Source organism: Ursus arctos, unplaced genomic scaffold (genome assembly GCF_023065955.2).
Source record: "Ursus arctos isolate Adak ecotype North America unplaced genomic scaffold, UrsArc2.0 scaffold_23, whole genome shotgun sequence".
NCBI lineage: Eukaryota > Metazoa > Chordata > Mammalia > Carnivora > Ursidae > Ursus > Ursus arctos.
In genome coordinates this window covers 46230473-46248518 of record NW_026622908.1, presented here as the reverse complement: position 1 = coordinate 46248518, position 18046 = coordinate 46230473, and the positions used below count along the sequence as shown (strand labels likewise).

At 63.0% G+C, this 18046-nt stretch overlaps 1 protein-coding gene across 3 annotated transcripts in view; it reads right to left on the bottom strand.

Annotated features, from left to right (window-relative positions):
* The window catches only part of OSBPL5 (oxysterol binding protein like 5), a 55155-nt gene that overhangs the window by 17025 nt on the left and 20084 nt on the right, over positions 1-18046 (bottom strand). For 2 of the 3 annotated variants that reach the window (XM_048217416.2, XM_026482939.4), the window contains exons 2-3: positions 6877-7030; positions 4635-4717 (exon numbers count right to left, since the gene is read on the bottom strand). In XM_048217416.2, the coding sequence (XP_048073373.1) occupies positions 4635-4717; positions 6877-7030 (237 nt within the window). Of the gene's footprint in view, positions 1-4634; positions 4718-6823; positions 7031-18046 lie in introns of those variants that run through there. The other variant, XM_057317212.1, reaches the window with a different exon arrangement.

Below are 18046 nucleotides of genomic sequence, written 5' to 3'. Positions count from 1 at the left end.
TGGACGCGCTCCATGGGCCGTGAGCAGCAATCAGGGGTCTGGGGCTAGAAGGGGCCGTGGTCCTTTAACAGATGGGGAGACGAGGCCCGGGGATGGTGAGGGTAGTCAGGAGAGGAAGCTAGGACTAAGGGCTAGAGGCAGGGCAGGGCAGAACATGGCCCAAATCCTGCCCTCTGCCTGTTTCTGCACAGCCTGTGAACTCGGAATAGTTTCACATTTTTAAGTGGTTGAAAAAAAAGTCAAAAGAATAATATTTTGTGAGACGTAAAAATCATATGATTCGTGGCTGCTTTTTCTGTGACGGCAGCACGAGTACTTGAGACAGAGCCATGGTGACCACGAAGCCTCAGAGACTCACTCCCGGTCCCTTCCAGAAAGAGTCGGCCTGCCCTGCTCTGCTCTCTGGGCCGAGTGCCTGGGTGTTCTCGCCATCGCTGCCCTGAGCCACCAGACAAGGGAGAGAGACCCGGTGGCCCTGAGCCCCCTGGCCTGCTGGAGGCATGGGCCCAGTCACTGTCCTGTTCGACTGACTGGGAAACTGAGGCCTGGAGAGGGCAAGCAACTCCCTGCGAGCCAGGAAGCGGCAGGGCTGGGGCTTGCATCATCCAGCAGGCCGGTCGCGCCGTGTGCCAGGCACAGTGTCAGGCACTGGGGGTGGAAAGGACAGGCGGGGCCCCCACGAATCCCACAGCTGCGAGAGCCGGGCTCGTTCTCATTCTCCACGTCCTGCAGATGAGGAAACTGTGGCACGGAGAGGCTCAGAACCTGCCCGGGGTCACACAGCTCACGAGGGGCCGAACTGGGGTTGATCACAGGAGGGACACGGGTGCGGCAGGGACTCTGCTCTAGAAGCAGTGTTCGAGATGAAGCCTGCTGGGTCCTGCACTGCCGGACGCTGGCCGGCGGCAGGTCTCGGGGCCGGAGCTGACCCACTAAGGTGCTCCCAGGGGTCCTCCTGGGGAGCTGGGCCTCTCATGCCCGGCGCCCCAGCCCCCTGCACACAGGCTGTGCCCCCAGCCTGGAAAGCTCTTCCCTGTTGCCGGGAAGCCCCTGCTCCCTCCTCAAGGCCCACCAGCCACTCCCCAGGAGGAAGACGGCTGTGCCCCTCCTGCCGGCCTCAGACCCTGTGGACGCACACCTGCCCTTGGCCGGCCCGGCACCTCTTGCGATGACAGCCACGCAGACGGTCTTGTTTGTCGTCTGCAACTCCCGCCAGGGGCCCTGACGTCCCAGCACACCCCGGGCATGGCAGTGGGGAGCTTGGTAAGCATCTTGAATGAATGAATGAATGAATGAATGAATGAGTGAACCAGCCGCCCAGCTCTCCTCCAGGTGCAGCCGAATGCAGCTGTGCTTGATTTAGGCAACAGAGGAAGAGACACAGGCTCGGGGCCTGGGGGCGGGATGGAGCCTCGGTGCCCTGCATCCCCACAAAGCCACTTGGGCTCCGGTCACTGCAGCCCTGCCCGCCGACTCCTCTGTCCTCAGGGCCACCCCGGGACCCTGCCCAGGCCCCCTGGGCCTTCTGTGCTCTCCTGCTCACTGCTGCACATCAAGGCCCAGCACGGTAACACGGCACGGTAACACGGCAGGTAACACGGCACAGTAACATGGCAGGTAACACGGCAGGTAACACGGCACGGTAACACGGCAGGTAACACGGCACGGTAACATGGCAGGTAACACGGCAGGTAACACGGCACGGTAACACGGCAGGTAACTCGGCACGGTAACACGGCACGGTAACACGGCTCAGAGCTCGGACCTCCAGAGTCTGACCACAAACGCGCAGCCTATGAAAGCGACTTCAAGAAACCGCTTAGAACGACCTACAGAACAGGAGCTGCATTTGCAATCGCACATCTGACAAGGTCTGGGGTCTAGCATATACAAAGAGCTCTTACAACCCAACAACAAAGACAATGCGATTTAAAGACAGGCAGAAGACCTGAACAGACTTTTCTCCAAAGGAGTCCTACAATGGTCAAGAAGCACACGCACAGATGGTCAGTCATTAGGGACACGCAAATCAGAACCACAGAGAGACACCACTGCATACCCATGGGGACCATGACAACAGCGATCAAGCAAAAACCCGGAAGACCCACGTGTGGTGTGGGTGTGAGGAAGGGGAGCCCTCTCTCATTGCCGGTGGGGTCATAAAACAGTGCAGATGCTGTGGAGGAGGGTCTGGCAGTTCCTCAGAAAGTTAAATACAGAATCCTGAGACGTCCCCGGGACTCTGGAGCGACCACCCGGCCGCAATCCCGCTCTTCGGGGCTCCAACATGGTCCCAGGAGCTGAAGAATGAAGATAGCCCAGATGCCTACCAGCGGATGAACGGACCAGCCAGGCATGTGCCGTCCACACCCGGAATAGGACTCGGCCCAAAGAGCAGCGGGGCTCGGCTACACGCCACGACTTGGGTGAAGCTCAGATCACGCCCGCGGAGGGAGCTCACACGCTGCATGATTCCTTCGCCACGAAACATGCAGAGCGAGCAAATCCACGGACACAGGAGGGGGAGTCAGAGCTGCGGGGCTGGTAAGGGGGCGCGGGGAGGGCTCGGTGGGGTTTCTGGCCGGAGGACGGGAATGTTCGGGAACTAGATGGAGGTGTGCTTGCACGGCAAACGCACTGAATGCCCCTGAACCGGGCACATACAATGGCTGGTTTCAGGGTATTTGCATTTCACCGCACAAAAAACACACCATCTCCATTAGCTGGTGTCTTTTCCCAAGCTGCGTCTCCCTAGGCAGCCCCAAGTCGCCCTGAGGAATCGGGGGTGCATGGAGCTTTCTCCACCGCCCCCCAGGCACTGACGTGTGGCAGGCTGAACTCGTGCTGTCTGGCGCTGTCTTACCCCCCAGGATGAATGCGCCAGGAGGGCAGGAGGCCGCGCTCTCGGGAGCACCCCCCACCCCCGCACCCACGGCCCGAGTGCGGCTCGGGCGCCACCCAGACCTAATTACCGGCATCTGAAGTTTGAACCAAGTCACGTTGTCTCTGACAGTGTGTGTATGTTTTATCGGGTCGCAGAAGGACACAATGATGTTTTCAGTGTTGTTATGCCATAAGCTTGTACCTTGAAAAACTAAATAACCCCAGTGCCAACTGACAGATAGATTAACAAACGTGGTCCGTCCATGCAACGAATACTCCTCAGTCTTTTAGGGCGGGACACGCTGACACCGGCCACAGCGTGGATGGACCTGGGGACGTGATGCTGAGCGAAACAGGCCAGACACAAAGGGACAAATCCTGCAGGATTAATCCACATGAGGTCCCTAGAGTCTCCAGATTCACAGGGATAGAGAGTGGACGGCGGGCGCCGGGGCCAGGGGAGGGACGGGGGTCAGTGTCTCAGGGGGATGGAGAGTGGACGGTGGGTGCTGGGGGAGGGATGGGGGTCAGTGTCTCAGGGGGACAGAGAGTGGACGGTGGGCACCGGGGGAGGGATGGGGGTCAGTGTCTCAGGGGACGGAGTTTCATTTGGGAAGATGAAACGTTCTGGTTACGGATGGGGAAGGCTGCACAACACCGTGAATGTACTTCGTGCCCCTGAGCTGTGGGCTGAGACTTGGATAGGTCGGTAAATCTGGGGCATGTATATTTTACTGCAGTGAAAGATGAAAATGAATTCAATTGAATAAAAATAAGTACGTAAATGCACGTGCTCCGACTGCCCGACCAGCAGCTGGCAGCCCTGGGGCCCAGGAAGGGAGAAGGGAACGGCAGGCTCCGCAGCGGGGCGGACCCCCCACTCTGGTTTCCTCTTCGCCCGGGCAGACACAGGGACAGACCACGAGAGCCACAGCAAGCCCTCGTTTGATGGACGGGGACATGAGGTCCCAGAAGAGTGAGGCAGTCACTCGAGGTCACCCGGGGCGCCGCAGGTGGCTGGACGGGGGGCAAACCTGGGGTCTGTCTGCACTGCTCCCCAGCCCCATCACCAGAACCCAGAGCCACCAACCTCTGTCAGTGTCTGGGGCCCCGGCTGCCCCGGCCTAAGACCCTCTTGGGGACAGAAGGGTGTGCCTAAAACCCCACGTGCAGTGCCCGGGGCCTCAGCGCCCTTCCTGGACCCAGGTGCTGCCTGGAGGGGCACAGCCAGGCCCGAGCCAAGAGGGGCTGGCCTGGGAAGCATGAGGCTGGTGGGGAGGGGGTGGGGGTGGGGGTGGGGGTGTGCGTGCGTTTCCAGAACTCCCCCCCACCCCAGCAGAGGGGCGTACCTTGTGGAGGGAACAGCAAGGCAAAGGCAGAGGGAGGGAAGGCTCATCCCTCAGTGGTTTCCCTACAATGGAAGGGCTCGGAGGCCTCCCTCTTACGGTGTTTTCTATCCCCGAATGCCGCCTAGCAGCCCACGGCCCTTGTCCAGTCCCCAGCCTCCCCGGCCTGAGTTATGCCAAGAAGGGGGCTCCAACAAGCCAGCTAACAAGCTTTGTTTCTGACTCCATCCCTCGTCCCAGCCTCCAGATGTGGGGTTCACAGCTGCCTCTTCTGGCTCACATAGGCTGGGGGTGGCAGGCTGGGCCCGGTGTCCCTGCTCCCACGCCACCCCCCCCCCAAGCTACTTTCTATTGTTCCCTGGGCAGACTCCCTGTCTCTCAGTCCTCCCATGGCCAGACTCTTACCGGTGGCCCCTTTGTGGCAGAGCCTGGGGTCGGGGGCCCTTCATCCCTCAGCAGCGATGGGCCATTGGGCTCCATGTCCTTCCCTGAAAGAGAGTGGCTGGAGTGAGGACCAGGGCGTGGCGTGGGCCAGCCCCTCCGGCTGGGCGCCCTGAGTGCGGCCGGTGAGGGGTGGGCACGGGCTGCCTAGGCAGGGTAGGAAGCCAGCAGAGAGATCGAACACCACCAGCCAGGGTCCCTGCGGGGTGGGGCCCGGGAGTGGAGGCCCAGCTCCCACGATCTGCAGGAGGAGCCCAGGCACCCGGGGTGCTGGTGCCGCACATCCAGCCCCCCCAGCTTTCCGAGGAAGAATGCGGTGTCTGGGTTCCGAGGCACATGGTGGGTTCAAGGTGCCCGGACCACGCCTGGCCTCCCCTCTCGCCCTGATGCTCTGGCAACTGGGCTCTTGGAGGGAGGTGGCCGGACACGGTCCCTGTCCCCCAATCTGGCAGGTGTCCATTTCCAGCTTGGCTGAGGAAGAGGGAGGGAAGCTCAAGGTGTCTGCATTCAATCCGGGGGAAACAGTCATCCTTCCCTAGCTCCATCGATTTTGAAAAGGGTTTCCAAAGCAGGGTTTACAGGCAGGAAGATGAGGGGTGGGCTCAGAGGAGGGGCGACAGCTATGCCCTCCAGCTTACTGCTGGGTCCCCGTGCTGGGGGAGAACCATCCGGGTGGGGTGGTGAGGACAGGCGCCCACAGAACGAGCCCCGGTGGGGGCTCTGCACACCCACTTCCTGGGGCCCTGGGAAAGGGCTGGGGGGCTGGGGATGGAGCGCTGTGCTCTGTGGAGAGGCCAGCGTGGCAGCCTGAGGAAATGGTTCTGTCCTTGGGGGCCTAGGTTCCCCTGGAGCAGGAAAGGGCCCAGAACAGCGGACACTCCAGGTGCCACGGCCTCCCTGCCCCAGCCAGGAGTCTCCCTTACTGCCTCCATTTCTGCATCCAGAAAGCACCCTGCACCCCGACCCAATGCCCGGGCATGCGGTGAGCTGGCGGTTTCTGCACTTCCAGGGTGCCCTTCCCTCCAGGCCCCCCTGACTCAAGGGCTGTCTTGGGGGGCTTGTCCTGCACTGTCACCTCCATGTGGGTGCTGCCTGCTGGCCTGGGAGGACGGGGGCCCTTGGAGCCCCCACAGGAGTGGCTCCATCTCAGTGGCAGTCAGGAGGCAGGCACTGGCTCGTCTCCTCTGTCCACACCCACCTCCTCACCACCTGGAGAAGGTCGCTGCCTGCTGGGTCCTGCACTGCGTGGGCCGGCCACTCTGGGGACCAAAGACCCTGAGACCGGCCACCAGCTGGGACCTGTCCTTTCCCTCCCCCTGCTCCTGAGAGGACACGGCAGCAGAGAACAGAGGTCGGATATACTTCCCCAGGCATCCCATGCCCCTGGCCTGTGTCACCTGACAAGGAACATGTCATGCGGCCTGTTTCCATATCTGCTTGTGAGATTCTGGGTGGGAGGTTCTCCCGGCTCTCCAGGGGCAGGACGGACACTGCAGCTGGGAAGGGCTCAGGCATCTCTCTCCTCCCTCCCAAGACAGGCAGCGGGCGAGGGGCAGGCGGGCAGGTGGAGGTGAGGTTTCCCAGGACGGGAGGAAAGGCAGGCCTCTCTGGGAGCAGCAGTCTCAGACACGCGGAGAGCACTTGGCTTAGACTCTGTTGGGCAGGCCGTGAGGAACTGGGTGACGGGGCGGGGAGCACCAGCAGGTGCAGGTGACCTTGTGCCCCGTGGGCTCAGTGCTTTAACCACCAGTGGCATGACAGCCCCAGTCGGGACTGCTCCCTCTCAGAGCCTGGGACTCCCTTGCAGCTAAGAGGAGGTACTGATATCCCCATTTTACAGATGAGGAAACTGAGCCCCGAGAGGTCCTGTCGCTGGCCCAGGGTCATCCAGCCGGCAGAACTGGGGCCGGCACTCAGGCTGCCTGTCCCAGGAGGCTACGTTGGGGACCGCCCCACGACACTGTCTCTCCAAAGACGAGCTGCCCCCAGAGCCTGGGCAAGGGAGTCCCCTGCCGACCTCCACCACCAAAACGGCTTTGGCGCCCTGCTGGCCCTTTGTTCATACTACCCAGCACTAGGACCTGGGCGGCGGTTAGCCGAGCAAGGCTGTCGCCCGCCCTAGCGAGAGGGCACAGAGAGGGGAAGAGACCTGCCTCAGGTCACAGAGCTGGGCCACGAAGCCGGGAGGACCTGAGCCGGCGCTGACCTGGGCTGAGGGGGCAGAGCTCATTTTCTCCGAAGAGCAGGTTCCGGCTGAGTTTCCGGGGGTCGACTTTCTGGGGGGTGGAAGAGGGCGGACACAGCGAGAAGCGGCGGCGGAGAAAGGCCTCCTCCTTCATGGCCTGGGTGCTGGGAGGCTTCTGGAAGGAAGGAAGAGATGAAGTCACACCTCACGCAGAGAGCAGGGGCGGCCCCAGGGGCTGGCGGGCATCCTCCCACCCACCCTGGCAAGGGGAGCAGAGGCACTTCCGGGGTCTGGGGTCAGTGGCAGGGGTCACCCTGTCTTATAGTCAGGCCCTCACTTGGGAGGTCTCAGAGACAGACGAGGAGGGCCTGGGCAGGGGTGCTGCGGGTCAGCAGGGGGTGGTCAGCCCAGGAAGACCACTCCCAGGCTTTCCAGGGCCCCCGAGGGAGGACGGGGAACCAGCCCGTGTCGCAAGCCAGGCTGAGACCAGCCCTGCCAAAGCGTGGCCCATCACAGGTGTGGGAGCACCCTGCCCCCAGGCCCAGCACTAAATTGGCTCTGTAGGACCCCGGCCCCAGCCATGTGGACCTGAGACGTGGCACTGACCCAGGCTGGGCCACCAGACTTTCCCTCCCTGGTGACGGAGCTGTAGGTGGGGAGACAGTCACTGATGCACACGGGGGGGGGGGGGGGCGAGGGCTGCCCCGAGAGAGGGGACGGGAGGCCCAGAGCACCAGGGGGAGCTGGCCCGCCCATCCCGCCTGAGGCCACTGCCGTGAGACAGCCCCCACCCCCCGCACTCCCTCGGTCTGCCTCCCTCTGCTTCGGCTCCTCCTCGGGGGTCTCTGCTGCTGGTGCCCTGACAACTTCACTCAGAGAGACAGCACAGGTGTGCCTGATTCACACTCTGCCCAAGCCCCGGGCCTTCCTGAACGAGCTTTCTTCCCGCCCCAGGCCCAGCCCGAAACAGCCCCAGGGCCGCCCAGCCCACCACTCCTGAGCGGGCCTGGGCCTCCTCCTGATCCCCCTGCCCCCTCCCAGCCCGATGTGCAAGCAGGTGACCGGTGACGGTAAGTCCCCAGCGCTGTTGGCCCATTTTAAAGATGAGGAAATTGCTGCTCGGGGAGCTGAAGGCCTTGCCTTGTGGTCACGGCCTGCGGGGCTGGTGGCGGAGAGGGGCCCCCCCCCGCTCCTACTCCTGTGTTCTGCCCACTCCCTGACGACCTGCTCCGGAGAGGCCCACTGAGCCGGCTCTCCTCCAGGTCTGGGGCTGAGGGCCGCCTCCCTGGGTGGGCCCATGGCTTCCTGCCAAGCCCAGGACAAAAGCCCCATTTCCTCCCAAGGCCCTGGGCCTTCAGGGCAGGGCTGGAACACACGGAGACTTTCAGGCTGTAACAGGGTGGGAAGGTGGACTGGGCAGGGCTTCAGGGGCATTTGTGGCAGCCCCAGACCCTCCTTTGCATCTCCTGCCTGGGGTCAGAGTGAGGGGCTCCCAGTCCCTCCAGACCCTCCCTTCCTAACCTTGTCACCTGGCTAAACTTGTTACCTTCGTGGTTTTACAGATGGGGAAACTGGTTTCGGAGAGGTTGGCATTTTGGCCCAAGGTCACACAGCTACTAACCGGCAATGCCCATGCGGGAGCCACCTGGGACTGACTGCAGAACCCGGCTCCCGCCGGCACTCCCACAGCCTCGGCTTGGCTTCCAGCAAACCTGCTGCTAGGCCAGCAGGGCGGGCGTCTGGGCGGCCCAGCTGTGCTGTCAGCGGACACCTGCAGCCTGCCTGGTGAGTCAGGCAGGGCCTGGAAGGGCCTCCAGGAGAGCGATGAGGCCTGATGGCACAGGTAGGCCTCCCTCACCTGCAGCCTCGCCTCTCCTAGGAGTTAAGTCTTGCCCGCATTGCCTGGGACCAGCTCACAGCGCTGGCTTGGCTCCCCAGCGGGCCCAAGTGCCCCGGCCCCACCCAGGGCAGAGTGGAGAGAGTACGAGGATCCTGGCTGCCTTCTCAGACCCTATCGAGTGCCTTTTCCCCGTACTGCTAACGGCCAGCGGGACCCGAGTCTGTGAGCTCCTCCATCCACCCATGTACTACAACCTCCCTCCCTCCCTCCCTCCCTCCCTCCCTCCCATCCATCCACCCGTCCACACCATCTTCTCTCCTCCCTCCCATCCTCCCCTCCACCTATCTATTCATCCACCCAGACACCTACCCATCTACACCACCCTCCCTCCTCCCTCCCTCCCCACCATCCACCTACCTATCCTTCCATTCTCCCACTTACCTATCTATCCATCTACCCAACGTCCCCATCATCCACTCATCTATCTATCCATCCATTCACTTGCCCATACACCATCCATCCATCCATCCATCCATCCATCCATCCACCTATATCCATCCATACACCATCCATCCATCCATCCACCTATATCCATCCATCCATCCATCCATCCATCCACCTATATCCATCCATCCATCCATCCACCCATATCCATCCATCCATCCATCCATCCATCCATCCATCCACCTATATCCATCCATCCATACACCATCCATCCATCCATCCATCCAAACATCCATCCATCCATCCAAACATCCAATCACTTATCCATCCAGCCATCCATCTGCCCATTTGCCCAGCTATCCGTCTATCCACCATCTGTCTGCCCAACCTCTCATCTCCCCCCCCTCCCTCCCTCCCTCCTCCATGACCTTTCTAGCCAGTCAGCTGAGGAGCCTGATATCCCTCCTTCCCTCCCCACTTGCTCTCTACCAGCCCAACGATCAGACCCATCAGAGGTGACATTCAAATGACTCAACTGCCGGCACGGACACCCTCCGGTCCGAATGCAGCGTAGGTGTGCACCAGCGGACATCCCCTCCGTCCTGACGCCCCACACCACTGCTTGGGCCCCCGCAAGCCGCCTCCGACCTGCTCAGACAGGGAGGGCAGCACTCTCACTCAGTAGGGCTCCAGGGTCTAACACGGCTCTGCTGAATTCATACCTCCCTTGGTCTTCCCACCGCCCACCCCGGCTGCTGTGGACACTGGGCGCTTTCTCTCTGCTGTGGTCGAGGCCGGGGCGAGGTGCTGGGGAGCGGATGTCGTTTTGTCCACAGCAAAAGTAAATCCAGGTCACGTCTCCCCAGTGGCTGAACACGGTCCAGACTCAGTCCCCTCCTCGACCCTGTCCTCCAGCCCCTCCATGACCCCGCCCCTCCACCCACTCACTCTCACAGCTACACGGGCCCCTTTCTGTCCCTGGAAAATGCAGAGCCCGAGCCCGAGGGCCTCTGCCCTGGAACGTCCTCCCTGGAATGCCCTCGCCCACATCTCCGCCTGGGGGGGTCCTTCCCACACTCAGCTTAAATGTCACTTCCCAGAGGGTTGGCCCCTCTTAAACCTCACACAGGCAAATTCTCCACATAGCACTGGAGTTCCAGAACCTTCTCCCTGGTGATCCTTTCTCACTAACTCTCTTTCCCCATAGGACACACACTCTAGGAGAGGGGGTAGAGTCTGTCTGTCCTGGTCACTGTCTATCCAATGCATGCCCGGAGCAGGGGCGCGCAGCGTGGCTCAGGGCTTGGGGACCCTGGAGGTCCCTGGGGTGGACGAAATCCACATAACAAATGCCCCTGGGCCTCGTTCCTCCTTTTCTGCAGGTCAGGGGCGGGTCCTCAGAGAGGTGGCCAGGGTTGGTTTGGGGCGGCTTTCCCACACAGCCCCAGAGAGGTTCCTGTTCCCGCCTGGCCGCCAAGCCAGGTGTGGTGTGAGCACTGGAGAGCCCGGTGCAGCCGAGGACCGAGCCCTGTGCTCTGGACGCTGGCAGGAGCGGGGGTGGGGGAGGCTGCCAGGCTGCCAGCCAGGAGGGCCATCAACCCCATGCTGGGCAGGTGCACCTCTTCACCATGAAAGCTGAAGACTCACAGGCCCTGGCAGGGCAGCCTCCCCACCCCACCCCCCCGGAGCCCGAGGGGAGGGAGAGAGGGCGGAAGAAAGGAGAGATGAGGAAACAGACCCCCGCTGAGCCGCCTCCACCTGGGGCTGCACCCACAGTGGGCAGCCGTCCCTCACCGCCTGCTGGGAGGCTCCCCAGCCCTGGGCTGCAGCTGCCCCGAGCTCAGGGGCGCTCTCTCTGGTCTCCCACCTGGGGCATGAGAGGCCCCGCCATCTGTGGGCCATGGGTCCCCCGTGGGGCCAGCCCAGAGCAGGCAGGTACAGGTCAGACTCTGCCCCGGCCTGGGCCAGCCCCGCATCCCTGAGTTCAAACACTTGTTTGGGCACCTGCCAGGTGACAGGCTCTCTGATGCTGAGCCAAGGCCGACTGGCCGACCGCAGGGCCTGGGGAGTGGGCACGGAGCCCACCCCCCCGCCCCAGGAGCCGGCACAGTGCCCTGCCCCCCACTGCAAGCTGCCTCCTGGGCAGTTTCCTGCCTCTGAGCACCATCCCCTCCACCACCACCCAGACGCCCACCTTCGGGCCAAATAATGGGATCCTTATAAAGAAAGGGCACTGGTGCCTTATCAGGCTCCACAGGCGGGACGCACGGCCTGGTTATCTGGGCCAAAACTCGCCAAGCCTCGGCTCTCACTGGGAAAGGCTGAGGCGGAGAAGAAATCTGGCAGAATCCAACAGAATGGACTCGCTTCCCATGCCCCCTGCAGGCGCACAAGTGGGGGCACGATTCTGACCACATTCCTCCGCCCACTGCACAGAGGTCTGGACACCACGCAGAGCTGGGGAGAAGTGTCCAGTCTCTGCTGGCTCCGGGCCTCCACTAGCCACGTGGCCCCCAAGCCGCTGTTTGTAAATGGAGGTTTCCTCTCCATCACTGGTGGGGTCAGGAGAAGCAGGCGCCTGCGGTCTGGCCACCGCCACTCACGGGGCTGTGCCTGCACTTTTGTGTGAGTCCAGGGGCTTGTCGAAGGCTGTGGGGAAAACGCTCCGAGATCAGAGAAGCCCAGGGATGAAGCGACATAAGGCCGGCCATTTGGTTCTCCAGCCTCACGGCCGGTGGACAGGTCAGCAGGCCCCAAGGCTCATGACCATGAGGACCCTGCTCCAAAGCCCCCCATGGATGCCTCCACATGGTCGAGCCCAGCAACGACGGCCCTTCCTGAGAGCAGACGCCAGCAGAAGTTTCCAGAAGCGTGCTGGGCTGCTGCCCCCAGGCGGCACCGACCACTTGGGCTCAAACTAGGCAACGTGAGCACCCCCACGGGAGCGGCAGCCTCTTCAGAGCATGCTGGCATGCATTTCCGGGCATGGAAGCCGGTCCCTCGGGGTCACCCGAACACCCATCCCCGACGTGTCTGGACTGGTGTTTGGGCCCTAAGGGGCTCTGGAGCTGGGGTGTCTCCAGTCCATCCGTGGTGCGATGACCCTCAAGGCGCCCCTGGGCTCCTTCATACGTGTCATCCCACCGGATGTGATGCTTATGGCACGGAAGAGGCGGGGGGCGGGGGAGCGGACCTCATCATCTTGTTTTAAAGACGCAGAAACCAAGGCCCCCAGAGGGAAAACGGCTACTGTAGGGCCCTGTGGCCTGAACCGTTCCCAGGCCCTTTCTGGTGGTGCCGCTTCAAGCCGAGTCCCGTCTGTACTCTGGAGAGCCAAGCCCAGGGCCAGAAAGGAGGGGAAGGGGCCAGGCTGGGGGAGGGTGGTGACAGAAGGGGGCCCTCCCCCGGAGAGATACTTCCCAGATAGGGCCATGGAGTGTGGCTGAGCCCTGGGAAGAGGGCAGGAAGTGGCTTGCTGGCCTGGGCGTTCTCAGGCTGACTCAGCTGGGTCATGTGGCTGGGGGATAGGGCCAGGCCCTGGCACCCGCCCACCTGGCCTCCTGACCGACACCTGGCCAACTGCATGCCGAGTGCCCTGGTCAGCCAGCCCGGGCACCGCCCACTTGCACGGTTCCCACCCAGTTCTGGGGAGCCCCAGTCCCCTGGCAGGACTCCACGTGGTCCCCCACAGGCCTGACCCCACCATGTCTCTCCCTGACCCTGCCCTCTGTCCTGACGGAAAGGGGACTGATTTTCAGATGCGGATGGCAGCCTGGCGGTACTGCTCTCTGGGGCAGGGGTGTGGTGGGGAAGGTGGCCGGGAGAGGGGGCATCAGGAGCCCAGCTAGGAGACCCAGGTCTGCGGGGGTCCCTGGTTCATTCTCCGTGTCCACTGCTGAAGCAGGGAGGTGGGTCTGGGCCCCAGAGTGACGTCACGTCCCCTTCTAGGAGAGATGCTCACCGCCTGTCTGGGGGCCTGTCCTCTGTCTAGAATCCTCGCCCTCCCAGGTCACCGCTGCCCTGCTGGCCGCACGGATGGACAGGCAGTTAGGCGGCTGCCACAGGGAGAAACATGGCCGATGCCGGGCACACCGCCGTCTGCAGCCCTACTCATCTTCCCTCACTGCGGGGCTGGAGCCCGGAGTGTGGGCGGGCAGCTCTGATGAGAAAGTTGGACAAACTGGGCCACGGGCTGCCGTGAGCCAAAGCTCACGTGCGCCTCACTGTCCCCGAGGCTGGGACTGCAGGAGGCAGGGCGCCCATGGTCGGGGGCGGGGGGGGGGGGGGCGGGCAACGGCTGAGCTCAAGGGAGCCCTGGGGGCTCCGGCAAGCCTACACGCTCCTCCAGACCCCTCCGCCTCGGTCTGTCCCACTGCCCACCCCCACGCCACCCTCTGCAGCTGCTCCTGTCGGGTGACTCTGGGGTCAGCCAGTAGGTAAGTGTGTGGGCCCCTCCCTGGAGGAGCCAGCAAACGGAAAGGACAAGGACATGGGGCAGGGGTGGCGGGGTGGGTGTGCAGGGTGGGGGGAACCAAGGCCGGGGCCAAACCCTGCTGGGGCCCTGGGAGGGGGCATCAGCCCTCAGCTGAGCAATTGGAGCGGGCACAGGCAGGGACCCACCTCGTGGAAGCCCTGTCAAGGATCTCCCTGTGCAGAGGGGAAGCCGGCCCAGGCCCCTCCACAGCCCCCCACGCTGGACTCAATTAGCAGGCTGAGCCTCAGGACGAGGGAGGGGATCGTCCCAGGGGGCCCTCCCTGCTCAGACGGCTGGGTTCCACTCTGCGTCTCAGGACGGGGCGGCCTGCAGGGATGCCCGGACGGTTCTGCGCCCTCTCTCCCGAGAAAGGTGTCCTCACTCACATGGCTCCCTCACGGGTCGTCTTAAATGCCAGCCTGCCTGGCCCCAAGCTGCTCGACGCTGGGGGGGAGGCACCCTGGCATGCTCAGGGAGACGTGCCCCCTGTCTTGAAGGACCCCCTTTTCATAGCCCCTGGTCCTGTGCTGCCGGGCATGTGGGGTCTGTGGAAATCTGATGTCCAGTCTTCCTACAACATAAATCCCACCTGGGCTGTGGCTGAGGCTGGTTCTGGGACATAACCGGAGCTTCATGACTGCACGACGTCCACCAGCCCAGCTGGGTCTCAGGGCCCTCCGCAGTCAGAAAGAGGGGCGGCCTGGACCCCTGGGATGGGCGCTGTCCTCCCAGGCCCCTGCTGCACGGCATCAAGCCAGCAACCGGGGGGCTGCTGGGGGCTCCCAGCTCCCCATCCTCTGGGCGTGTACCAGCCTACACACACACACACACACACACACACACACACGGGAGAACCCTGACCAATACACCTGGACACTATGCTGCTTGCTCTTCTGCTGTCGTCACCAACAGGAGCCCCACCATGGGAACAGAAATGCAGCAGTCGGGGGAGACCAGCCACTCATCTTCCCGGTGCCTTGGTCTCCTCGTCTGCAACGGGCTGATAACAGCACCAATCCACAGGGTGACGGCGAGGCTACCCACTTGAGAGAAGGCTCGTAAAGGGCTTGGGAGAGCTGCTCGCGCACTGCTTGCCAACACACGTGAACTATTGCTGGGGGTAACACTAAGCCCTAACGGAGTAAGCCTGGCGTTTCAGGAGCACAGGGGTGCCGTGGGCCCCGGGAAGCCTCGGCGCCAGGGCCCACAGGAACCAGCACGGGCTCCCCTCGAAGGGAGCCGTCCACGGGGAAGCCACAACTCTGGTGACATGAGGTTGAGGGCCGGGCTCCAGACAGAGCTGGAGCGACCAGGTGGCTGGGCAGACGCGCACACGGCGACCCTGGGTTTGCCTGTGGCCCGGGGGAATCTGGGCTGGTGGACGCCGCGTAGGAATCATGCTGTAGTCACGTCCCAGAACCGGCCTCGGGCACGGTCCAGGCGGGATGTCCTTGGAACCCCGTGGGATTCCTGCAGACCCCTGCCCAGCTCCCCATTCTCCGGCTGCGGCTCCCTCCTCCCACGTGAGCCTCTTTGCTGTCTGAGGTCCGGCCCCGGGAGGGCTGATATGAACAGAAGCGTGATCAGAAGTCTGGGTCAACATAATTGAACTTACACCAAGAACTATTTAAAATACATCGCAGAGAGAACACACGTCCGATGGCCACCCATTCGATACACAATTCTATTGCTCACTCCTTAACGCCCATCTGGCTTCGGACTCCACAAAACCACGGCCATGTAGGTCCCCAGGTCCGGGTGAAGCCTCTTTTCCTAACCAACCCCCCAGTCTCTCCTCTACCGGCAACGAGGCTCCAGATCTCGGCGGGAGCAGCTCCCGGCCTTGGACAGAGCAGAACGGCAGCCCCGAGCCGCCCCCTCTGCTCCTGCGAATGACTCCCAGGCTCTCCCAGCCTTAAGACTGGGCCTGTGTGCCCACCTCCTCACTTAGAGGAGCAGCGCCCCCGCCTTCCTCCCCGGCCTCTGGATCTGCACGGCCCAGCTGAGTCCCCCCCCCTCAGCAGGGGCCACCAAGGACTCATTACGTGTGAGAATGCCAGCCAGAGCCGTGACCACTCCCGCCAATGGCAGAACGTGCAGGAAACCCCTGCTTCAGGATCGCCTGGAAATGAGCAGCACCCAGTTTCCTCCAGGAGAATCCAGACTGCGACGGGACATGGACCCCAGACTCCCGTTTGCCCTAGCACGGCCCAGCCCCCCGCCCCATGGTCCCCCGCACAGTGGGGCTTCCGGAAGGGCTCAAGCTCATCCGTGCCTAGCACTGCGGTGGAAACGGGTTTTGTACGGGGTTTCGGGGTTCGGTCACCACGTGAGCGGCATGCAGGGACCGGGAGGCCTGGCTTCCCCGGATTGGGAGGTGAATCCTTGTATAAACTGGAAACTCACTCCTCACCGACCGGTCCCGTTCTCACACAGCAGAAGCTCCACCCACGTGTGCACGCCACCCCTGCACTGTGTCCTCACCAGCACCGGATGCTGAATGAGTCAGCAGGTGGGCAGCAGGCACGATCCCCCCACTTCTGCCTCCCACTCTGTCCAGGGGCTGGGAGGATCCACGTCTTGAAAGCAAAAAAGACCCCAAATGCTCCCTTTTCCTGTCTTCTCTCCATTCCACAGATGCAGTAACTGAGGTCCCGAGAACAAGCTGACTGGCGCAGGGCACGTGGCTGGTTAGGGGAAGCCCCCAAATCGCAGGTGATGCTGGGCCCCTGGCATCACCCCCACATCTGCTGGGACGGTCCTGAGAGCCAGAACAGGAGGTCCAGGGACAGAACGTCCGCTGGGCCGCCTGCGGACTCCTTGTTGTACCCCCCGCCTTCCCGGCCCTAGAGGTCAGCCCACTAGCCTGCCGGGGGGATGGCCGTCCTTCGTACCTTCACCTCCAGGTCCTGCACGCAGTGGGTCCAGCCGAGCCTGGCCCCGCGGGTTTGTGTTCATTGGGGGAGCAGCTGGCTGCACTTCTCCTGGGCGAAGCCGATGGGGTCTTGCATGGCCCCAGGCCCCTTCCCTTCAGCCTCCAGCATGAGGCCTTACTCCCCCGCTGACAGGCCGGGCAGGCAGCTGCTGGGGTGTGAGGGGCAGCCCTACTTTCCAGGCCCTTCTGCCGGTGACCCCGAGTCAGGCTGTGGGCAGCCCACAGTCCTGGCTTCCCCCCGCCCCTGCGTGGCGGCGTGTGGGGAAACTGGTTCTGTCTGAAGTCATGTGTTTGGCGCAGAAAGTGGGCCTGCGAGTCCGGCGGGGCCAAGCACCCTCTTCCCATCCTGCCACAGCAGGGGACAGTCCAGAAAGGTGACCTGACATCTCCAGGATGTGGTGGCCAAGATCGCAGGCCCCCAGACCCGGCCACCAGCCCCCTTCGCTCCCTGGACCCGGCTGGACCCGTGAGCCGACCGTCCCAGCCCAGCGCACAGCCCGCATGAGGGCATCCGGCTTCCCGCTGGGCAAGTGTCACAGCCTGACCCATGAAACCTGGGGGGCCATGCTGAGGGTCCCCAAAAAAGTCAAGAGAAACAAAAACAGGTCCAGATGGCAACATGAACACATGTGTTCGAGACAGGCAAAGCGTGGTCGCAGCCCAGCCGCGCGCCGGCTGATGGAGAAACACACCGTGGCCTGTACTCACGCGGCTCGCACTCACCCGCGAAAGCAATACAGCCCTGAAGGCCAGCACTCAGCGGGACTGTCGGAGGACGCGGTGCAGGAACGCAGCACCCGCAGCTTTAGGTGACGGGCACTGTGTCTTCTTTAAAAAGCTTAATTTTCACGACGGAGCATCATCCCTGTGGGACCCTGGCTCACCCCAAGTAGGGGTGACCCAAGACCCACAACCCTCTCTCTGGGAGCGCGGTGGGCACAGCGGAGACCATTTTACAGATGTTGAAACGGCCGCCATCCAGCCCCAAATCCTGCTGCCCGTGAGCTGTCCGTAGAGTCACGGAGACGTGGAGAAGGGTCCACAGACCCCTGGAGAGCCAGGGCCCCGAGGCTGGGTCCCCCACAGCCATCGGGGCTGAGAACCACCCCCCCCGGCGGTCCCCAACGTTCTGAGCCCCACATCCCAGTCTGTTCGCGGACACACTGCTCACTCTAGGAGATGACAAGTTCCAGGGCACGAAGCACCCCCAGGCACCTCAGGAGCAGCAAGTGACAGCTAAAAATGACACCCAGAGCGACCAGAGGCCGGCCCTGGGTCACAACGTGTCCTTCTGGGTCGGGAAGGGCTTTACGGACACCTGCCCGCCAGGTCGGATCCTGACAGCCAGCGGTCCCTCCATCTACACCCGCCTTCAGGGACGCCCCAGGGAACCCAGCCCTGGGCACCTGCATCGGTCCGGAAGAGTCTCAGCTCGGTGTTGAGGGATAGCCTGTCACAGCGCCAGGGGTGGTGCTCAGGGGGAGCTTCCCAGGGGTGC